We start from the raw sequence: 24304 nt of genomic DNA, 5'->3' as shown, positions 1-24304 counted from the left end.
ATCATTTAATGATATTATGTACCATAGATGGTGAACTTACTAGATTATTTGGTAATTGACTTTATTACTTGTGAGATGTTCCACCATGTGTTTATTAGCATTATACAACTTTTTCAGTTTTTTTTTTTGTCCCTTTCCTCTTTTGTAAAGTGATTAATTTGTGTTTGTATTTACATTTTAAAAAGCTTTACAACAAGAGTTTCATTTCTGTTCATTTTACAGTTGTGTGCTCATCCTGTTTCTTCAGGTAAACCTCTTCTCTTAAGTCCTCCTTTCACTAAAAGTGCCATCTTCTAACCAAAAAGTTTGAATCAAATATTTTTGAAGTTAAAGTAATAATAAGATACTAAATGTAGCAATAACCACATTTAATTTTTAAACCTGCATATAAATACAAGTCTAAAATCCTGTGAATGAAACAATAAAGAGTCTGGCAAAGTGTGACATTATGAGGGAGAAGTTTATTGAGGAGAGATACAGAGACACAGAAAATAACAACTGATGCATTTCCCCAATTTAACAGTACGCCCTCTGCTAAACAATGCAGTTTCACTACAAATGGAACCGTTTTGCTGTTGGTCATCAGCAGATTTATCTTCTTTTAAATTACCTTTACCTATCCCCTTCTACATTTAGCTTTGGCAATACAGAATTGTAGTTCATGCCGGTAAGGCAGTCTAAATTAGAGAAAAGAGAGCATTTAGTGAGTAGAGACACGAGAGAGAACGATTAAAGCGCTAGGATCCTTGATGAGGTCTTTATAGTCCACAGGTACAGTATCTCCTTATCATTACCTACTTTATATACATTAGAACACAGTTTAGGCCCACATACACAATAACAAACTGACAGAGAAGCACTTATACGTTGACAATACAACCTTGAGCGCTGATACAAACGCTGACCAGCCAGCTTAAGTGATTGCGAATAAAACGGAAGAGACTAGAAGAGTTTGAAAATAGGAATGCTAGTCATGATATGCATGGAGTCGCATGTTTCGAACCTGAGAAAAAGGCTAAATGGAAACATGTAAGAACATGTCCTTTCTTTGTTAATGGATGAACGTGTGTTCTGCCACGTTAAAATAGGTATTCTTTCTCTTTTCATCTTACTGTCAGCGTCTGCATCGAAGCTTAAGGCTGCAAGGGTCACAATTTGACCATTGTTACAGCACAGGTGGACACCTATGACGAGGTTAAATGCAGTATTGAGGCTGTTTTCTATATAGAGAGAATACTGAAGGTGCTCCTCAGCCTTGCTATGTGTGTATGGCTGCTACTACAACACAGGAACAACTCACAAAAAGTCCAACATTAAAATTGACCCCGGAGGGTTTTTTGATTCATCATTAACAGCTTTGACCATGAAAACAAATAGAAACTGAAACGCCAACAAACGTGCAGACAGACAGCACATGCTCACGTGTTCCCGCACGCCCATACGCACGCACATACACAGAGTTATCCGCACACGAAAATGCATATTCACACATATACTAAGTTACAACTTCTGTTCCTAAGAGAACATCAAGCTGATATTTAACACTTAGGAGGGGAGGGGGCATTATACAATAAATTAATACAATACTAAATCAAACTCAGCCTACATATAGGCAAATTAGTCCCTCCCCCATATACATACGCACAAAACACGCATACACGCACGCACTCTATACACATACACTCCCATGCAATAAAAGCAGCTTATGTGCCATGCTGCATTTTGGAATGAGTAGGGCAGTACGACTGCTGAGCGTATTTTCATGTAGAAGCAGCAAAGTGGGGGCGGTGGTTGACTTGGCAAAGGGTTTGTGGACGGGGGAGAGGTTCCAGGGACCGATACTGGGTAGTGGACCTGCTAAGCAAACCTGGACCACAGGCGAGCAACAAGCACACGTACACATACACCACAAGACAAGTACCATATTGTACATAAATATATGGACATCGTCACCTGGCAGGAAATCGAGGGTCAAAGGGGGTCAAAGACTTCAGTGTCAGCACTAAGAAGAGACCAGGACAGCAGAGCCATGGCTAAGAGTGGGGGGATGAAATGGATAAGGGAAGGAGATAAGGATATGGGGAATCCCTTTATATGATTATGGAGGGACTTGTCTTGTAGGAGATGGAGGGGGCCGCCGACTTAGGAAAAGTATAGGTAATTATGTGGTGTGAGGTGCCGTAGAGCAGGAATATAAGGTGATTTTAGAAAAGATGAGAAGAAAAAAGAAGAGAAGGGAAGACGAGATAAGAGAGTAACCTTTAGTGTTCACACAGATTTAAAAGATATTTCTTTACATCGTGAATAAGATATGTAAAGAGGAAATTAACAAGAAAAAGTAAAAACTTTGTCTTCCACACTAAATAAATATAAAATCTGAGGAATGTAGATATTTTTTATTGAAGCAGTTTGTCATTTTGGGAAATACAAGTCTGTATTATACTGTGCTCATTTCTGTAAGCTAAATATTAAGCTACTACTAGCAGTAAGTTAGCTTAGCCTAGCATAAGCTAGCCTGGTTGGCTCAGTCAGAATGTCTGGCATCAAATTCCAAAATCTTTAAGTTTGGGGTTTTTGTACAGATATGAGCAGATATAATGTGTTACATTATACTGGCTAACTGTGTAGCCTTTAAGTACTAGCTGTTTCCTGCCTTGTGCTGAGCTAGTGTAAACGGGGATGGTGGTAGCTTTGTGTCAAGTGTGTGAATGTTAGCTAGAAAGCCCTTTAGCATTGAAAAAGGGGCTTGTTGGAGTGGGTGTTGATGAATGAATGAGCCATATTGTATAAACTGCTTTGAGCGCACAAGTAGATATAAAACCAGTGCATTTAACATATTTACAGTAAAATACAGAAATGCCAGTGAGATCAGTGTGAGGGACGTCCCACATGGTGTTTGCCAGAAAGCTAATGCACATTTGCTCAAACCTCCTTCTCCTGAGAATTAGTTTCATATTGCATTTTATTTCAAAATCTGTGTATTTTTGAACTTTTAGGTATACCATGTGACTTACAGAAGAATCTGTATTAATATTAAACGGCATCTACTTCAGCTCACTGCTCAACTATTGTTAGTTGACTACTACAGAAGCCCCGGGAGAGCAGATTGCTGCTGAAAAATATAAAACTCATAAAGAGCACATAAAGAGCTGTTTCTGGATTTACTTTTCTCAAACTTGATCATTTCTAGGTGATTCCATATTTTATTCAGTCAGTAAATGAATAGAGTACTTAATTAATACAAAGAAAAGAGAACTGGAAGCGAGGACTGTACTCACCTTGGGATGCTAGGAGGGGCCCGGTTTGGGCGGCTGGGAGCCTGAGGGCTATCAGCACTGTTATTGAAGGGCCCCAGGGGTCCTGGGCGGTTTGGTGGTGGCGGGGCCCCTCTGGGAGCTGGACGTTGGCCTGAAGACATCCTCCTTGGAGCAGTGGGGCTGGGAGGAGGAGACCTGGACAAGGCAAGATATGCGGCAACAGAATATTGTCATACCACCAAATGCCTTTATTTCAAATGGTCACAGTCTCCATGTGTACTGTAATTTTACTTTACCTGCGACCACCAGTAGATCCTCCCACCCAGGAGGTGTCAACAGGTGGAGGCAGTGGGACAGTAATGGTAGAAGTGGAGATATCACCGATGATAGCCAGCGCCTCCTTCAAGGCCTGGTGGGTTCTCAGTACCTCGTCTCTCCTCTGAGCCTGCTCCTGGGACTCATCCATTAGGGCATTCTGGTCACCGGCAGAGTACAGCTGGGCCAACAGCTCTGCGTTGATGAAGTCTTTCACCTAGTGGCAGAAAGAGGTAGTGGAAGATGGAAAATCATAATTGTGAAAATGAAGAAAAAGCACAGTCCTTCTGCTGTTTTAATACAGTAACAACCAAAGAAAATTTGTCTTTGTTTCCTATTTAATGAAGACATTTAAGTATTTATTTTTACATTGTTGATCATGAGATGCATGATGGTCTTGGGCATGAGGTCCCTGATGCACTTGTTGACTATAGCCATATAAGAGTCCACCAGGTTACGGATGGTTTCCACTTTACGCTCAAGCTGAGGGTCCATGGAGAAGTTGTCTGTGCTGGTGGTGGTCTCACTCTCAACCTGCAGATGTACAAAGGCAACATTTAGATCCATGCTGGTAGATGGCTTACAAATAATGGAACTGGCAAGTGTACATTTGCATGGTAACTTCAGATTTTCTATAACTTCGCTTTGTACTGTATATTTTATATTGGATTTGTTTTTTACTTTAAAGCATAGCATGTGGGATCAAAAGTCACCGTATGTTATGTGTACACGAGTGTTTTCCTTTTCCCATGTTGCCCTGTATGTAGTTGTAACCTTCCCATTTTATTGTAAAGGTTAGTTTCTTATGTGGATTTCTGCGACCTTTCACATCTTTGTTCTTCACCCTGCCCTCATTATTTTTTTGATTTAGTTCACCTGTGCCTTGTCTGTGCAAATAATCCATGTGATATTTGATCATAGTCTTGTCTCCCCGTCCTGTGTCTTTTCCTGCTGGCTTTCTGTATTTGCCTCATTTGGTTTACTGGACTTTTTTCGTTGCTGCAACTGCATCACTTTTTGTTCACTTCAAGTTTTCTTTAAATATGTTTTTATTAACTCTAACCTTAAACCTGACCTGCCTTAAGCCTCATGCTCTCAGCACCTGGCTCTACATAAAAACTAAATGAAAGGAGCTAAATTAATGGAATTTTTTCCAACCGTAATTGTCTTCTCAGGATAGACCCCAGCACGCAGGAGAGACGATTTCCAGCTGTCCACATCATCCTGAGAGTCGCAGGCCAACTCCAGGGTGCGATTGTCCTTATACACATTCCTGAGGACAGGAGAGCATGTGTGAGACCAAGCGAGAACAAAGCTCATAATCTGTACTATCCCATGTAAAAAAGTAGAAGAGTGTATTTAATTAAGAAAATAATCTGGATTTCTCAATTTGAAATTGGCTTCTGATACAGTATCAAACAGAAGGCCAAGTTGAACCCACTGTAAAAATCATACATTTCTATAGCAGACAGTAAAAGGGAGAGGAACTTTAATTTAATGCATTTAATGCTTTGTCTATTACTTATTTACTTTGATGCAATATGAATGGTCATGAATGACGTCTTTATCAGTTGGAAAAGCTGTAAAACCAATAAAAATTATAGTTAAAAGTCTAAAATTCATGCCTTCTTCCCATCTTCCAAAGCAGTCCAGTGGGCCAGATGAGAATATTTGGCGGACCGATTCTGGCCCTCATGCCTTCTGTTTGACACCCCTACTGTAATGCATTGTCACTGTATTTGCACATAATCAAATTCAAATGACGATGCAAAAAATGTCTAATTTTTTAAGTTAACAAGAACACAACTTAGAAAACTGATCAGGTACATGTGAAGGCGATCTCTCGCCAAGATTATTCGATCAATAAAAGTAATTTCCCTTCACCTTTAACTGGCCACAAACTAAAGTCATTTCCATTTCTTCTTTTAGGCTATGAAACAGAGTCTGAGTCGAACTCAGAGTGACCTTTAATATTTAAGAATGTGCAGTTTAAAGTTTCAAACCTCTAATGTGAGGCTATCATGTTAAAAAATAAACAGCGGCAGAGAGCACACACTGAGCAGTAACTTAAATATGTTAATCTCTTTATTTTACTTATTTATTTTATTCTCCGTGCTTGTGACGATCACAGTAACAATTCTTTCTGCAGCATTAGGCCTGCCAGTGTTGCAGTTTCTTTATTTTTTACATTCTTCATTTCTATTCCTTTGAGAATGCCTCTGATTAGAGTTAGTGGTGCTCAGTTGATGAACAGAATCAAATGACACATCCAAGCCTCTTTTTAAATATGAGCAAATCAACATATGTATATGCTTATTTGCTAGATGGTGTTTTGGCACTCTGCACATACATCTGCTCACTACTGCAACATCAAGACCTTCAAGGACCTCAGTTTGTTGCAGCAATTTTCTATAACATGCGCTGTCTAAAAGATAGTGTGTCGTAGCACCAAATGTACATCAAATGTAACTGTCAAACTTCAAAAACTGAGAAGGATCGAACCTAAATCTTTGTAGCTTGTCTTAACCTGTATTCACACTCCACTATAAGAAACATAATCCCAAACATTTCAGCCTCTGCTTCAACACACAGGCCCCCGTCTTCTCCATGCGTGTGCTCTAATAAGTCTTGGTTCCTCTAGGCATCTATAAATCCGACTATTACAAAGGTTAATAAAAAAGCAGATATTTGAAGGTCTCTCAGCTGACCTTGACTCCGTGTTAAAGATGCAGAATATGTGCTTGCTGGACATAAAACTCTTCTCCACGTCGCGCACCTTCAGGTTGTCCAGGGGCAGCATGTACTTCTTCTCTTTCTCCTGCGGACCAGGAAAGCAGAAGGTACGTACCGCAATCACTTTTTTTAACCGAAACATTTTCATCTCTCATGCAAAGAACAGCATTATGTGACATAGGTAAGAGAAAAGGTGACATCCATTTTTTTAGTTTTTTTGTAAGAGAGGAAAAAGAGCTGAAAGAGTAAGAGGAGGGACAGGAGGGAGGAGGAATGGGGGAGAAATGAGAGTGGGAGGTAAGAGGGTGGGGGGGCAGTGGGGTGAGTAGGTGGGAAGGGAGAAACAGAGAAAGAAAAAGGGAGAAGGAGAGCACATGTGGAAGTCATTACAGTGTGGGTCAAGAAACAGTCGTTCTTCACGGTGCGTTTTGCTGGTGGAGAGCTGGTAGCTGACGGGCGAGGAAACTCTGGTCGTGGTTAAGAAGGAAAAAACGCTGATATAATCGCACAGGAGGTCCAGATAACACACCACTCAAGCAGTGGTGTGGATGTGGATGACACACAGGTTCTGGCAGGAGCTGTGACAGATCTTTTATTTTTTTCATCCCAGCCTTCATCTTTCTTAACTGTCTTTTTTTTTTTCTTTTATCCCTCCCCCTCAATATTTTTTCAATATTTTTCCTTCCCATTCCAGAGGGGCCCACTTCCTGCCTGATTTTTCTTCTTCTTTTTTTTTTTTTGAATGAGGGAGAAAGAGAGAGAGGGAGCAAGAGAGATTAAATGACAGCCTGGCGTTAAAACTCAACATCTGGTAGTGCTTAGCAGCACACAGGGAAGCAGGGAAGGAGGGAGAAGTTAAAGAGATGGCGGCTGAAGGAGGGAGGAGGAAAGACCGAGAAGAAGAAGTGCTAAAGTGGATTTACAAAAGATTTGCAGAAGAAAGTCCACATCTGGCGCGATGGTCTGGAACGTGGTGCTAGATGCTTGCAGGTAAGAATTGAAGGAGATAAGGAGAGAAGAAGACGCAGGAAAACTCTGCAGACGCTTCTGTGTTCTATTCCCCAAGGGGTCACTACAACCCATATATGGTCACACAGGTCCCCTCCCTCTTCCTCTCCCTTTCTCACTCACTCACTCACTCCCCCCCTCTGCCTCCCCCCCTACCCTCCGTCTCTCTCTTTCCCTCTTTTTTGTAATATCCCCTCCCTGAACGTGTAGCCAGTCTGTCCCGGTCGTCTGAGCGAATATGCCACGTCAAGGCTGGATACTCCTCATGGCCGGCGTGACCAAAACGGACCGCGAGGGGACCCCGAGCTTAAACGCCCACCAAAACAAATAAACGAGAGATGCGACCCAAAAACCAAAAGGGGGGAAAGAGACGAATGCGGATGAGACAGAATCGCACTTTTTTGAAAAGTTTTCGACACGTTGGATCCTTTGCTGCCAAAATGGAGAGGAGGCGAAGGGAGGGCACGGACGACGGAGCCGCGAGCATCTGGGGAAGCAGGAAAACCAGCGCACAAGGCCTGGCTCTAATTCCGGCTCCGTCCACCCAGTGTTCAGACTACCTGTTCATTGTCATACTGGTGTACAGTAGTCTGCACATTGGTTAGACTGGGCATGGACCCTCTTCTGTCAGTCTGTCTTTCTGTGTCCCTTTCTCTCTCTCTGTTTCTATTTCAGGTCTTCGACATGTGTGTGTGTGTGTGGGGTGGGTTTGTTTTTATTGCATCTTTTGCTTCTTCCTCACTCTTCACTATTTTGAATCTTTTTGCAGTCTGTATTTGTTCCGTATCCATCTGTATTTTGTCCAAAGCGCCCTCTAACGCTCACCACTTTCCTTTCGGTTCTTTTGGGGAATAAACATATATCACCAAACATCACCAACACTAAGTGCAGCTTTGAAAAACCAGGGTGTAAGAAAAAGAAGAAGAAAAAAAAGAAAGAATCAATATACCCTAGTCCGATCAGAAGCTTTAACCCACAAGCTCGCATAATTTATGGCATGAATGAGTAAATGTGCGGGCTGCTAGCCTGGTGCCTCTGATGAAGATGTGGTCCTGTGGAAGTGGGGGTGGGGGGATTGGGGAGGAGGAGGACGAGGAGGAGGAGCGAATGTGGCTGCAAAGCATCAAACACAAGCCAAAGGAACGAAGGGCCAATCAATCAAGTGGAGTTTGAAAATACAGTCAGACACCTCCAGGGAAGTTATTTCAGTGGGTGGTCAGAATGGGACTGGAAAACTGTGAGGCACAGGACAAAGGAGCTATAGTAGACTTCTAAGGTGTCGAACGCTAAATGCTAAAGGCTGATAGGAAAAGTGCGATAACGCAAATAAAACAAAAGAGAGCTATACTCATAAATATGGCGTCAGCTAAGAGCGATTATTCCGTCTATTAAGTTGAGATCTTGTGCTGGAGCTTTTTTGCACACTGTGACACATTTAAGCATTACACATATGAAGGATTAAAGGAAATCTCTGTCATGATGTGATTGGTAAGGATGTTGAAGGTCGGTCGAATTGCGGGAAGGAGGGGGGGGGTGTTGAGCAGGGCACTGATATTGAGTCGAGGGGTTTCTCTTCACCGCCAACACTGGAGGCTCATGTTTGGATTACAAACTTATAATTTTCCTGCCAAGAATGCGGGCAGTTCCAAAGTAACTGGCAGCCACATTAAGAGGGAGAGAGAGAGGGAGAGAGTGAGTGAGTGCGCAGATGTGTCTATGTGCATCCACGCATGTGCACGTGCACGTGCACGTGCATTGGGACTATAGAAAGTTCACAGAGTGTAAAACAGAAATATACAAGGCGAAGCCAGCGGAGTCTATAATTTCCTGCACCACCACACTGACGTCTCAAATGACAATCTTTGGACTTGGCGCTGCGCGGCCCCATGTGCTGGTCTCAGTGCTGAGTGTGCTTTCATATATTTTGGGTGTCTGCGATTGAACATTTGGTTGGGATTTGGTCCTGTTCCAAATTTGCAAAAGAAGAAGAAGAAGCAAATGCCTAAACTCCCAAAGGAAAGAGGTGGGGAGAGAAGAAAGAGAGATATGAGGGGGGTTGAGGGGGGATTCGAGACAAAACACAAGATGAACGGAAAGACTGAGTGAATGACAGAAATGTGGCCAAAACTCCTCGCAATGGTGACTCATACAGTAAACTGCTCCATCACTGTGATGATCTGCCGCTCAGCAATGCCTGAAAAATGCACAAAAAGCAGTCGACCAGTCTGGGGATAAGTCGAAAGAACGCCCAATTGGAAGCACATATGTTGTAATGAAGGCTGCAGAGAAGGCTATTGTCTCTGTTCATTCCCCTTTTTGGAGCCGTACCACAGCAAGAGACTAAACGAGGCCCAATAAACAAGCAGAGACCACACCGACTGGCTGAGGGAGTTGCAGTGTGTCTGCCTATCTACACTTGCTGTGCAGAATATCCTCCAACCTGTACAGCAGGCACAGACAGGCAGATAGACATCAGCCCACCAAGATTAAGCCAGGAGGATGGACCGAATGCTTCATCCTGTTCATGCAGGCTTGTGGTGCAGATGGTGTGCTCAGCTACAAGACCAGTATGCTGCTGCTGGTTGGTCTGTACTTGATATTTTCAAGGATAACTGAAATAAATAAATAAATAAAATTCTTTTTGACCAGTGATTTGTGTCATGTATCCATGTAGAAAGCTGAATGCTGCTTCCTTTCAGCATAGCGTCTTTAAGTTTTAGTTATTTTTATCCCAGTATAGTAAACGTGTGACATAATATCAGTATTTTCAGGAAGAAACAAAAAATTCAAAGTCAAAAAGTCTAATTAACTATAAGGAGACAAGCGTGGATACTGAATCCAAACACTTAAATCCTGGCCCCTTCTATCTGATTTCATCACACAGCACATTTGAGCCACAGAAATAACATTGTACAAAAATACTGATCGTAGCCGCTTTAAACCTACCTCGTCATCCTTGAACCAGGAGAGACTCTCAGCTGTCAGGACAAACCAGTACTCCTTGGCTCCTCCCTTCATGATGCTGATATTGTTAATAGTCAGCCAGCCTTTGCGGATGACCTGTGAGGTGGAAGGAGGTGAGGTCAGAAAGTCAGGAAGACATCTACGGACAAACCCTCCCCCAAAAAGTAAATAAAAACATAAACTACACGTAAAAGAAAGAGAACAACACGGTCCTAATGATCAACGACTCCTCCGCCTTTCAAGACGGACACCGCAAATTAGTGCAAATCACCCAAAGCATGACTTGCGATGAAATGCTTGTGAAGGTCAGGTTAGGTGTGTCTTTGTGACTCACGGCAGAGCCGAGCGTGTGACTATGTGTCAGTGCGATCTCATTCACTGTGCTCGCAATGCCACAAGCAGAGGCCCGTGTTAGCTGGTTAAGTGACCGCCGTGTTTAGTGCTTCAAGCACACAGAGTGTGTGTGTGTCTCCTGTGGTGTATTAACCCTACAAGCCCTACATAAACAGGCCAGAGGGCACAGTGCCAAGTGATTATTAGGTTAGATTACTGTCAGTCTTACACCGCCTAAGACTCACAAAGGAGGTTACCCGAATCATTACAAAGCATTTGTGTCTTAGGCCCAAATGAGAGAGCTGCTTGCATCACAGGACACCAAAAAGAAATCTTTTTTTACGCTTATTATCTTATCTTAGAGATTTACTTTAACAGCCGTGCCAAAAGCACATTTTCACTATTACATGTTTAGCTGGTAACCCCCTGTAGTCTGTGGGCCTTGGTGGGTGTAGGCGGTGTTAGAAAGCACACATTTATTAACGAAAACTCTTACGATCAGGCCTGATGCAGGAGGAGAGGAGGCCTACAACAGGAAGGGATGTGGGGGTTTTAGACACCATGTGGCACTTAAAAAAAAAGGCAAATTTTCTAATGCAACTTGTTTTAAAGTTGACCCTCTGTTGAGCCTCTGGCCAACAGAAGTGTACACAGCCAATTAGCATTCTTTACCTGTCAGAGTGGAAAATGAGGGGAAAATGTTTTCTTTTACGTAGCAGTGCTGGAGAGCACCACACAATGGGCTGAGTTGTTACTGCAGGCACAAATTACATTGCAAACCATAACCCACAATGAGCGATACTCACCAACAGACACCCAGCTAAGAGGGCAGCTGAGATTCTCACTAAGGGATGGGGATGAAATGCAAAGTGGCACCTTGATGACACAGGAGGGGTTCAAACAAAGGGAAATGTCTCAACAACAACAACACCAGTGATGATGGTGGCAAAAAGTAACAGAACCCAAGAGATTCTTTCACTAAGGCTACTGGAAGCAAATAAAAATAAAGAAATATAGAGATCAAAATAAAACACACTGTTCAAAGTTGGTGCCCAATTAAAACATAATACAACATGCATGACAAAAGGGAGAAATAAGTAATAACATAATCTAAAAAAAACAATGCAAAGGTAAAATGCATATAACATAATGTTTGTGCAATGCATAAGATTTACTCAAATGAAAGAGAGTGCTTTGCACAAGATCTCTTTCATTTCAGCTCTTTGTATTTTCTTTGCAGTAGCCATCTTGCCGCTGTGTGGGTGTGCAGTACTCCCTCGACCTCCACTGTTTGACACACGAGACGTGACAAATGCTCACCTGATTGCCTGCTGAACTCTGGCTCTTATTAGTCTGACTGCTCCTCTGCTGCGCGCTGCCGCCCAGAAGCAACAAAACAGAGATGGAAGGGCGATGCGGAGATGAGAGGCAAACACAGAGAAAAGAGAAGGTGACAAACAGGATGGGGTAAAAGAGGAGTTTCTAAGCATTTGTTTTTACTAGCCTGACATGAGCAGTATTAAAGAATGCATCATAGTAGAGTTAAGTTGGGGGATTGACTCTTTACTTAGCAAATCCAATGAAGTCTTCGTGGTTAGTGTTGATGTAAGAGAGCTGGATGTCAATCAACAGCAGAACCTGGAAATGAAAATCAATGTGTGAATTTGGGAAAAATATCCACATTGACTTTCTTTAGTTGGACAAGCAGCATTAAGACCACACTTTTTTCTGTACTTTAAAAAAATGGACATATATCCAGTGTGTCACAAACTGGTTTGTGAAGCCCTGTTATGAATCATAGACAGTATGACACACAAATGTGGCTTCTGGGTTGGAAAAATGAAGTCAATGCTGAAGTGCCTTAAACCTGCATTGGTTGCAAGTAACTTCCAATCCTATAGAAATCTATAGGGAAACAGCTTTCTGATGTAAACACTGACCTGTTCAGTTTGTGGTCTCAGTCACTCATTTTGGTTCATGTTGAATAAAACAAAATTGAATCTTTATCATTGTGTTTCAAAGTATTAGATTATCTGTATGAAACTGCACTGTCATTGACTTAACAATGTGTCAATCACGTGTTATTAGCCTATGAACATGCAGTTTCACAGGTCAAATTGTCATATCTATTATTTTGCAAAGATTTGATTTATTTTATTTATCTATTTTGTATATTACATTAAATTATTTTAAAGATGTTGACAGTAGAAGCTCTCAAAAACTTCAGAAAGAAGCAGTGAGATAATGGTAGCTTACACCCATCTTTTATTCCGTTTGTTTAGCAGTGTCAAATTTTAATATTTGTCCATGTTGGTTTCTTTCTTCTCAGGAAAAGACCATGTTCGGGGGGACATGGAGTGCTAAGGTGTAGGTTGTATTGACACAACAGAGACACAGCTACTTGCTAATTAGTGCTAAGTAATCTCATAGTATTATAGTGTACTAACATAGTGATAGCTAAAATTTTACTCACTAAAAACCAGAGCATGTGATGCACACACGTAATAATCTGTCATATCATTGTCAAATATTTGCACTAAAGTGCTTCAAAAGACTCGTTGATGCTCGCTAGCTTGAGCAGTAGCCGGGTTAGCCTATGTTAGCATGAAGAATATAAACAGGGAAACAGCTAGCTTGGCGCTATCCAGAACATAAAGCCAAAATGTGCCATTTGTACACAAGTGACAAGTTTTGGAAAAATTGTGAGATAATCTTTGCTATTTTTTTATATTTGTTTTGTTTTTGTGGTATTGTTGCCTTTGAGTTGTTACTAAACAGTAACAAAACAAACCTGATCCTTGGCCCGACTCTCTCTGTCTCGGATATGAGACGTGACAATTCTCTCAGTTTCTTCACGCAGCATGGGGAAGCATTCCAGCTGAAAACATAGTAAACAGCTTATGACTCCTTCTACATAATGAATGTGAAATAATATCGTAAATAATGAAAAACTTTAGAAAAACCCGAAACATCAGTCTGGTAATATTGTTCCAGTACAACAAAGCCAATGAGCAGAAGCGCTACCTTGTTAGAACACTGGCGTACGGTGTTAATCAGCTCCTGGATGACCATGTCCACACACTTGACACAAGGCCCCTTCAGCTTTATGATCTGCTTCTTCACGATGGCTTCAAATGCCATGTCTGGGGTGAAAAGTCCAGTCCTGAATCCCACGAAGAGTACAAGAAAAGAGATGATGTACATTAGTAACACATGTTTTGGTTCCACATATATTCCTGCTTTTGATTTGTGTTTTGATTCAGCTAGATGTAACCACAGCCTTCACATGTGGTTCTGAAAATAAATAGATCACCATCTTCTACTGACGTGAGTCACTGCAGACCTGTTTTTGTTTTTGGAAGGAATTCAGGCTCAAAATGTGGTGGTGTCTTAAATGTCAGATTTTCTCTTGCTTGGGTGGCATTTTTTTTTTTGGTTCCAGTGGCTAACCACCGCTGAATCAATATAGAAACACACATAGTCAGAACTGAACATAATAAAAGAAAAGGCCTGCTCCACCCCAGTTCATAAATACTCATACGAACTTTATACTTTCAGGCCTTTTAAAAACCAAGTTCAATGCTGGTAATTTCTCACCATACCAGAATGAATATCTGTGGCCACAGCCAGAAAGCTGTGAGGAGTAGCAGAGCACATGCTCAAAATCTTTGAGGAACTGGATGCTTGAGCTTGAAAAACTGGCATGAACTACTTTTGGCAAGTTGATGATCGGCCTGTACAAGGGATTGTTGGAACAAAGACTAGTTTAGGCAGTATCATATTCTCGCCTGGTAGACAAAACCCTACCTGATACCGTGGATGTTCTTGATGGCATAACTGATCTCGCGACGCATCTCCTTCTCATCACACTCCATCTGCAGAGAACAGAGAGGAAGAAATGAAAGAACTGAACAAATGTAATGGATGGGACAGCGGGAAGACTGCAAGAGCTCTTCATGCTGAAAGATTAAAGAGAGGGAACATTCTGCACTCGGAATGTGAAGAAACATCGCTAATGGTGAGGCTATTTGAGGATCATTCAAAAGAAAATCACAATAAAGAATAAAGTACGGAATTACAGTGTGCATGAAGAATAGGGAGGAAGCAGAGGAGGAAAACAAAGGAAGAAATTATGTACTTTAGTCATATTCATCCTTCAAAACTTACATTTGGTTAAAATGAGAAAGAAAAAAATGAGGGGTGTCACTGTTTCTGCTGTTCCAGATTCACGAAACAACAGAAGGTGGAGTTTTATGTCATTAGGTACTAATATGTACAAATAGGCCAAAGCTACAACTTATGACATGCCCTCATCTGAAAATGCACAGGGAGGATTGGGGCTAAAAAAAAAAAAAAAAGATACGCCATCCTATTTAATCAAAGAACTGCCATATAATGTTGTTTTAAAGCTTTCATCTAAGTATCTGTGTCATTTTAAAATCCTGGCTGTGAGACGTAAGACTGTGTTAAATGTGACCCCAGTGATTGCATTTCATTTTAACTTCAGTATATCACCTTGACCAACTCAAAGGGGAAACGCTCATGAAAGATGCGGTTGATTTTTGCTCCACCAGACAACTCCACTGTGTCCACCTGGTCCCCTGAACCCTCAATTCTCTTCTCAAAGTCCACGGAGAACTGCTGCACCATCCTGTAACATGAAAAATGGAAAACCTCAAAATAAATCAACGATGATTCATCGTATTCAATATATGGTAGGATTTCTGCAGCAAACACATTTTCTGCCAGCAAAATCGAATCTGAATGCTTTGGCCGTGGGAAAACTGGGGTACTGACTGCAGCAGCTGCTTGGTTTTGCGAGACGGGTCATCGGGTCGGTATCCCCGGTATTCCTCTGCCTCCTTATCCAGAGCCAACAGCTGGGACTGCAGCTTGCTGCGGAAAGCTGGCAGGGTGTCCCGGATGTGGTTGGTAAGTTGCTTTAGAGACACAAAGCCACCGTATGAAACGCATTAAAATCATGGTTTCACTGATAATTGTTACATATTTGCCATTTTTTGCAATACAGAATAATTACAGTCAGGACTGTTTATTTTACTGTAATCAAGGAGGATTTAACCAAACACTCATCCAGTTACACTGCAGAATGAAAATGTGAAATGCCTCCTCCAGTAAAAGATAAATTATTAGGAGCTGAGCTAGAAAGCGTGAGTGTGTTTTCCATCTACTTACAGTCTTATATCACCCACACTGATGTGCTGTATAATGGAAGCCAACAATAAAAAAAAAGTAGGCCGCCCTCTTATTAATTATGTAAAGTGTATGGTGGAGAAGCATTGGTGGGCAACCTGTGATCACCTGGTTGAGCATTTTCTGCAGGCGTGGAGTGCCCATTTTCTCAGCCATGTGCCTGTATGCTGGGTGGGACAAAAAAAACTTCCTCTCGGCTTCTAAAGCTGCCTTAATGTCCTTCCTTCCATCAATATCCTTCTGACTGCGATTCACCACTCCGATGTACCCTGGGAGCGAACAAAGACGAATATAAAAAAAAATGAGAACCTTAGTAGCAACTACACGAGTAAAATAACGAGAGAATGGATGTGAAAACAGGTAAAACCTGGACAGACATTTGATTCTGAGAACAAGAACACAGATTGAAGTTTTCAGAGCAGAGGAACTGTAGGAGAAGAGAAATGGCAAGAGCCGAATAGAAGCTGGCTAGATCGCAATAAAACAAACACACACCTCTTCGAAGTGGAAGCAATTTGTTCTCCAGGACATCACGGGCATCTGTGCCCTCATCCATCAAATCCAATTTGGTGATCACTCCAATAGTCCTCAGACCTGGAAAGGGCATCGAAAAGACATACAATGGGAAAGGAAGTGATAGTCATTAGGAAACACTAGTTTCTTTTAAAGATTTTGGGTTACTCTTTTTAAGCACAGAATTAGATTAGAATTCAATTTTTTTGCAGTTTTGCCTGCTTTTAAATCAAACAGTATGGATGTGACTGAAGTGCAGACTTTCAACTTTAATTCAAGGGGTTTAACAAATATTTTGCTTTAACCGTTTAGGAATTCCAGCCATTTCTGATAAAATACTTGTATTATTTTAAATATAAGAACTGTTTTCTATACTTGAAAGAAACTCCTTCGCATTTAGTGACTGCCTGAAGTCTAGAACCCATAAACGTCAACATATGCTATGTTTACCCCCTTAAGATACGCATCTAGGCTTTTTTTTGTGGGTCTCTCTGCCTTCAGTTTTGTCTTCAGTAGCGGAAACGCATGCTCTATTGGGATGGGATCCGATTTTGCCATTGAAGAATATTCCTTTTCCTTGAGAAGTCTTTGAATTGCTTTTGCAGTATGCTTGGCTCGTTATCCATTTGCACTGTGAACCGCTGTCTGATCAGTTTTGCAGCGACAGCACTCCTCACACGTCATCCTGCTGCTTCTATCAGCAGTCACATGATCGATAAACACTAGTGACCCAGTTCCACGGCCATACATGTCCATGTCATAACGCTACCATCACCGTGTCTGACAGATAACGTGGTATCCTTCAGATCATGAGCTCTCCTTCTCCTGTTCGTCTCCTCTCATCTTTCTGGTGCAAGGCAATCTTGCTCTCATCTGCCCAAAGAACTTTTTTTCAGATCTGTTTTCTGTCTAATCTGGCCTTCTTGAGTGTAACTCGTGGTTTGCACCATGTATTTCCATTAATTAAGGTGTTTCTAGATTGTAAACCTTGATAATATTACGACTAACGGTTTATGATATCTCTCAGGTTTTTCAGGCAAAATGATGGCCTTCCTCACTTGCACTCACATTTCTTTGGGCCCCATATTTAAAATGTCAGAGAAAAGCTATAAAATACAAAAAATGTTACCTAACAACAACGGAACAGACTTCATATGGCCATGAAACTGCTGTCGGTCAACCAAGAAACCTTTGAACCTCTGAAAATGGGAAACTTTGTATAAAATGGGTGTAATTACTAAACAGTGAATGCAATTTGTTTTTTTCAAACTCACCAGATTAATGCTCACAGCTTGCACTTCAATTACACACAGATTGTTTGATTTAAAATCCACTCTGGTGACTATTTTGGGTTTTTTTTGTATTTATTACAGTGTAAAATTATACAATCCTCACACTGAGCAAAAAAGCTTATATTACACATCTGCTTCCTTTTATAATTAACTACACATTTATTGTTTGTTAACCATTATACTAAATGTTCCCATTTGGGGCTCATGAAGGTCTGGGCCTTAATCCAGCTTTGCATCCAGCTCTCACTATAGTGCTTTCCTTTTTCCACGCTTTGTTCTTCTTCTTTTCTCTATTCTAAAGCATCCTTTCTCTGTTTCTGCTTACCTCCTGTATTCCTTCACCTCACTTCTCTTGTCTGATATAATTCGTCTTTCACACAAGGTTATTTTCAAGTCCTCTTTTTAGCTATTTCACCCTCTTGTCCACTTGTGTATTTTCGTCTCCTGTCTGAAGGTCAAACTCTTCAGTTAGGTGGATTCTTTTCTCTTTTCTTATCATTTCTATTCATCTCATGCAGCTTTTTCTTACCCCCAACTTATCTGCCTATCTTTATTTCCACACAAGTTAAGACATTCCTTTTCTTTCCCTTTCCTTGTTTATCGTTTGATTTGTGCATTCCTCATCTCCATTCTCCTCTTTTCTCAGACCCTCGTTTCTAATAAAAATGTGACACTTGATCATTCCCTACAGGGAAATTCTGCTTCCACATTCAGAGCAGTCAAAGCACAAGGTCAGACACTGAGCACCCACCCTGCAGCTGACAGAGATTGAAAGTCTTACTGAGGCTGGCCCAGTAACCACAAAGCCACTGTGTACTGACTTCATTTCCTTCAGTTTCTCATTCTACATCCTTGCTACAGCCTCTTTTATTCCCAATATCTGGTGCTTACCCCAGCATCCTTGCCTTACCCTGGGGGTCCACATCCTTCGCCAGTTTCAGGGCATCAGAGTTGGCCAGGTCAGTGTTGGCCGGAGTGACGGCCAGGATCAAGCAGCTCTCTCTGGTGATGAACTGCATGATCATATCCCTGATCTGTTGCTCGATGTCCGCGGGCTGGTCTCCGACTGGCACCTTAGTGATCCCCGGAAGGTCGATGAGAGTCAGGTTCAATACTGCACAATCAGAGGAATGCAATGTAAGAACTGGCCATACTGGTTTGACATTTCTGTGATGTGCAGCTAGTCCAACATTCATTTAACTATGGTGGTTGATAACTAGAGCATTTGGCTGGATTTCTCAGTCTGTTCAACTGTTCAACAGTGACTAAATATGTAGGCGGCTCTGAGATACCATAATTTAAATCAGGAAATTAGAGCAAACAGCTAAAGGGTAAATTAGTAAATACACTGCTATGCATGCTTTTACTAACTGCAAGCTAGTTTTACCTCATATGTTATCACCAGTTTCACATTTCCAGCTTAAAATTAGCCAGTGCTGGCATGAACCAAAGACCTTTTAAAGTGTATCATCTGTGGTTAAAGCTTTATAATAATACGAGTAGTCATTTTTGCAGCAATAAAGTTCTGTGAAGCAGATACAGTGGGAGAACAACTTCCATTGACGACTAAATCAGGTAAATAAAGTGCTATGAAATAAAAGTCTTAGTCAGTAAGCCAGCCATCTCTCAGCATTTCATGGCAGGTAGATTATGCTATTAGCTTTTAAAATGAAAGACAATCCACATTATCAGTTTGACAGAAGGTCAGGGAAGGTGGGAAGCTGAATTGGCTAGTCTATTATTTCATATCCCTTTAATTCTGAGACTTATATGGCTATAAAAAATGCCTCTTCTTAGTAGCACAAACAATCTGAGGGCAGCACAACGGAATATGCTATGCAATTATATCAACACAGAGCCTTTAAATGATCTGGTTGCCTGCCTGCCTTTCACATCATCAAAACTCATTCATGTCCAGCACAATAACTTCACAAGCAAAACTATCTTCTTTGTTTCTATTGACCCAGTTTTTAAAGAGTCTATCTGCCAACTGTTCAAACGAGGAGCGAGAGTATGATGACTCACAGCTTGTCACGTTCTAGTTCTGATTCAAAAGTGTTACTGCATACTGGCACTTGGCAGTAAAACGAGGAAAAAGGTGAGTTATTCCTTTCGCACCATTAGGGGAGTAAACCCGCAGGTTGATGGGGACGGGAGATATGCCTTTGTTGGCCCCCGTGACACGGTCCGTCTCTCCCTCGATCTCCTGGCGAACCTCGTCGAAGTCTGTGAACTTTTTCCCTTTGCAGTGGAGGAATTCAGCCCATTCTGAGAGGATGAAAATGGAGAGCATATAACAGAGATTAGTAATGGCTGTGCTGCATGTGTCTGAGTGGAAAATAATGCCAGAGCGGGAGGGAATAAAAGCCAGCGAGAGAGGGAAAAAAAGCAGTACCATTTTAAAAGGAGAGAGGAGGAGGCTGCATTTCTGTGTTTTGTTTGTGTGTGTGTGTGTGTGTGTGTGTGTGTGTGTTTGTGTGTAAGAGCATGTGTGTTTGCATGCTAGCAAGTGTGGGTGTGTGGCTGTGTGCACCCACCTGCAGAAGAGTTGATAAGCTGCAGAACCAGGGGCCTGCGGGTGACAATGCCAGATCCACGGGGCAGAAAGTCCCTGAGGACAGACAGCCAATCAAAAGTCATTACATCAAACCGCAGCAAATGTAAACCTCTTTCCAAGAGTGGCTATAGATAGCATAATGATAATGTTATTTACAGCTTCTACCTTTGAAGCCTTGGAAGGCAAATTTCTTAGAATTACACCAGTTACGATGGCATGACAGCTAGCATAAAGCTTTCAGTGTCATTCGTGTAGTCTGCTGGCCATTTCAAAACAAGTGGGGGGAAAAGGGCCCATTTTAAAACATGTCCTGTGGCTTTCAGCTGCTGCTACTGCAACCCAATAACTCTAACAGTAAAGAACAACCTGACCCGATAAACAACAGGTCAGAATAGAGAGCTGCATCGCTGACGGCGAGCTCTCTCCCATTTGAAAATAGTGACTTGCACATGCAGGCATGCCACGCACCTATCAGCCTGCCTCTTATGCTTTAAGGTCTGTTTCAAGAACCTTATTAACACATATTGACCCTCAGAAGTCCCTAAAGTGGGTGAGTTGTTTTTCCTTTTTTTAAAAAAGCCCACTACTTGTCCATTCAGCGCTGTGCAGAGACAGTGCTGGACAGATGGACCATTACTCAGCATCACGACTCTAAATGAGGGCTGAAACAGAACTAAATCAATGCATCCATCTGGAACTGCGTGCTTGTAAGGACATGCAATATGTGGTTACAAAGACATTCAAGCTAATGGCATTTTAGTTGTGCACCTCCATAAACACTGACAGGCAGGCTTTAAAAGAGTGGCCAGAATCGGTGCGGCAGATAACGACTGACTTTCAAGTATGTAGCGTGGGTCAAGCTTCAAAAACAGTAGTAATGAAATGGCATCTTTTAATAGACGCTCCCTGCATGTAAAATATTCTCATCTAAAAGTAAATGTCGACACTATATGCTCTCATGTATGCTTTCGAGTGTCTGGAATCTGAGCCTAGCTCCAACAACCCCGCTGGTATTCTTTCCAGAGACACAGAAATCATCACGGCCAACAGCTTGTTTTGCAGACAGAGCAGTGAGTGGACTTCTCCCCTTAAAACGGACACATGAAGGGATCCCTAATCGATTTAAAAAGCAAAGTTCTCATCAAATTTAGAGAATATACGATTAGTACGTCTCTCTATTAATAGACAACTGAGGGACGCTATAATTAGCTGTCAATTAAAAGATCCCCAATCTCTTTAAAATGCATGGTTATAAAGAAACCATGGCAACACATGATTGTCTGAGAATAGTGAGATTCTTGTAGCAGATAACACACTAGTAGCTACTGGACAGCAGGAAAAAATGTCATTGTGGAGCCTGGATGTATTTCTCATTTTCAGATTCACTGCTTGCTGCTTATGGAGTTGGAAAAAAACAACAACAACCCAGATATATAAATCAAGGGCGAAGAAATTATGAATATTCATGTGTTTGGAGAAGTGGGAACTGACACCTCTGCATGAACAGTAGGATGGTGCTTTTATAAAGGTTACATGCAGCAATCTGCATTTTACACAACATCCGAACATAACGCCATCAGTACATGGTTCACGGAAAAGCAGCGGTTATTATTTTTAGGGTTGTGAGGTGGCCTCCTGCAGCTGGTGCTGATTGGGCCAAAATCCCCAAAGGTGCTGCTGTAACCCAAATAAAGCCTCCATCCCCTGTTGGCGGTCACAAGATATGGATATGTGGTACCAAAAAAAGAGAGAAAATAAAACAGCAGCACAGAAAGTGGCTGAATCTGCTCGCCTTAAGGTGCTTCAACTGTGACTTAAAGCAGGGGAAAGATGGTCTGACCTCTCCGCACAGTCAGATTGGCCCCATAGGCCTCTTATGTCATCCTCAAGGTTAAAGTGAGAAGGGATTATCCTATTTCTGTTTGTCAATTTTACCTGCCTACAAAGTTCTCCAGCACAGAGCTCTTTCCTGCACTCTGGCCTCCGACCACTGCGATCTGCGGCAGGTCCAGGTTGCAGGCCTGGCCGATGGAGCTGAAGGCATCCTGCAGCTTGTTGACCAGCGGGATCAGCTCCTCCATGCCACGGTTTCCCATGGTGCCTTTAGACGGAAGGAATTGAGAGAGAGATAGCAGGAGGAGGAGGAGAGATGAGGGGGGAAAGATGTGGCTCTGCTATATTAGTCCAGGACTACCGCGGTGCTTGTTGATGTAGTGAAGTCATCTAGGCGCGCATTGCCCCGAGCCAAGCGAGGGTCGGACCGACTGTGGAAGCAGCGGAGAGACAGAGAGAGAGAGAGCGGACAAGAGAGAGGCCAAGGAGGAAACATACAGCGGGAAAGAGAGAGAGAGAGAGAGAGAGGCGCAGAGAGGAGATGTGAACAGATAGGGACAGACAATTGAGACAATTGCGCAGTTGCTTCCAACCACCACAGCCACCCTCCCCTCTCTCCTTTTCTCTTCCCCCCACTATTTCTCTCTATTTCTATTTTCCTTTGACACAAAAACACACAATCACAGCGACACACACACACATACACATAAAGGCTACACTTTCAAGGGCATTCGGTGAGCTCCATATCGCCACCGTGCGCAGTCCCGTGCTCCGGAAGGCTTGACAAATCAAACACGAATCACGCTTTAACAAACGGCACAACAAAGCATCCTTCGCGGCGAGAGGACACACACACATACGGTGATATCGCAATAGAAAACAACTACCAGTAGAAAAAAAAATATGCAGCACGGGATTGATGCCAAGATTGTGGTAAGCTATTGTGCGGCTGTGACATTTACCCCGCCTCAGGATTCCCTCGGTGTTTTCAGTGCCCGGTCGCTGTCCAGTGCTGAAACGAGGCGCAGATCAGGCAGCAGAGACGAGTGACACAAGACCCTCGGACGATTACACGAGCACCACCTGCTATGGCGGTGCATCGGCTTAGCGTGAAACTCCTGTGCATTAATGGTGCTCGCCTGCGGGGGCTGGCGTTACGGTCGGCTGGATGTCAGAGCTCTCATCCCGATCCCAAATTTGCCTTTGACAGATTAATCATTTTCCCCTCGCTCTCTCTCTCTCGCTCCTTTTTTTTCCGCGGTGTAATTGCGAAGCTGTCAGAGGCTATCGACGCTTCGGAGGACCAATAGAAACCTCGAGATTGCAGCCGAGGCAGAGATACGCAGCTCCCTATTGGCTAGGCGAGTACAGGTTAGGCCTACCTGAGCCCGCCCCCTGTTTACATCCGTGCCGTTTCTGCCGCTGTGACTCATGCGGCACGGCTGCGCGTCGCTGCAACAGAAGAGGTGAATGCGCTCCTGCAGATCCCCGCAGTAGCATCCGAAAGCAGCTGTCGTAAATTTCTACCGCTTTCAGACGTGGCACGGTCGTTTTATGACACCTTGCTTTTGTGCGCGATAGAATATGATCCTGTATGGCACTCAAACCACGCTCGGTGATGTAAAGAGCGTAAGGGGTTTGCTCTTGAGCAGGCACAGAAGTGTGAGGCCTGGCCTCCTGACTGGTGGAAGCGGTCATGCGGAAAGGACGGTGCCATCCTGCCTTAACCTCAAGCAGGACGGCATCTGTGCCTGGTAGCGGCGGGTGACATCTGCTGTCATCAGAAATAGTCTTTAAGGAGAAAACTGGTTTGCTTTTAAGAGCCCTGAGCCGAGAGGTTAAAGAGTAAAGTGCTGGCTCATAAATGGAGGTCACAGTGGAGCCTTCCGTTTATTTAAATTATAGTAAAAGCTCAGGGGTTAGTCGGCATTTCCTCTTTTCATTATGGCCAAACCTTTCAAGCCGGGTCCACTCGTAACGTCACGCTGTAGTGAGCACTAGAGGGCAGTAACGACCAATGATTACTGGCCTTATCGTTGAGAAAATGAAAACGGGCTACTTGATTGAAAAACAAAAAATATCGGGACAATTACAGAAAGTGGAGGAAGTACTATCAAGTCACTGCATTAAAAGAGTTGTCTTTAAGAGGGATACTGACAAACACTATGTAAGTAGAACAGTGTGAGCTTACCCATGAGAAGGGCTGTCCAGTAACAACATCAATCCAACACTTCTCTCTCGCCATTGCTTTCATCCCCTGCCAAAGCTCGTGTGTCCCGATAAATCTG

The 24304-nt window shown here is 42.5% G+C and overlaps 1 protein-coding gene across 3 annotated transcripts; it reads right to left on the bottom strand.

The window, feature by feature from the left end:
• Positions 1–441: 441 nt before the first annotated feature.
• Positions 442–23321, bottom strand: dnm3b (dynamin 3b). 3 transcript variants are annotated; one of them, XM_085141670.1, is made up of 22 exons: positions 22979–23321; positions 22119–22447; positions 20164–20237; positions 19745–19894; positions 18537–18740; positions 16317–16415; positions 15930–16090; positions 15408–15550; positions 15126–15261; positions 14418–14485; positions 13635–13773; positions 13402–13488; positions 12178–12248; positions 11931–11985; positions 11107–11136; positions 10260–10373; positions 6281–6390; positions 4731–4845; positions 3942–4106; positions 3554–3789; positions 3279–3452; positions 442–2141 (listed from the first exon to the last, which is right to left on the bottom strand). In XM_085141670.1, the coding sequence occupies exons 2-22, from the start codon at positions 22277–22279 to the stop codon at positions 2099–2101; spliced, it is 2535 nt and encodes an 844-aa protein (XP_084997796.1). In that variant the 5' UTR covers positions 22280–22447; positions 22979–23321; the 3' UTR covers positions 442–2098. The 3 variants fall into 3 exon arrangements, with proteins under 3 accessions (XP_084997796.1, XP_084997797.1, XP_084997798.1); XM_085141671.1 differs by having other exon boundaries at positions 442–2114; XM_085141672.1 differs by lacking the exon at positions 11107–11136 and having other exon boundaries at positions 22979–23317.
• Between the last annotated feature and the right edge of the window lie 983 nt (positions 23322–24304).

Source organism: Neolamprologus multifasciatus, chromosome 18, assembly GCF_963576455.1.
Source record: "Neolamprologus multifasciatus chromosome 18, fNeoMul1.2, whole genome shotgun sequence".
Lineage (NCBI taxonomy): Eukaryota > Metazoa > Chordata > Actinopteri > Cichliformes > Cichlidae > Neolamprologus > Neolamprologus multifasciatus.
The sequence above is the reverse complement of the archived record's forward strand: the minus strand, read 5'-3'. Positions and strand labels throughout refer to the sequence as shown.

Coding starts and splice junctions, on each gene's coding strand:
- dnm3b (XM_085141670.1), bottom strand. CDS start 22,279: ATGGGAAACCGTGGCATGGAGGAGCTGATCCCGCTGGTCAACAAGCTG. Junction 4,107..4,730: donor ATCCTGAGAAGACAATTACG/GTTGGAAAAAAT, acceptor GTACATCTGCAG/GTTGAGAGTGAGACCACCAC. Junction 2,142..3,278: donor GCCCCTCCTAGCATCCCAAG/GTGAGTACAGTC, acceptor ACTTTTCCTAAG/TCGGCGGCCCCCTCCATCTC.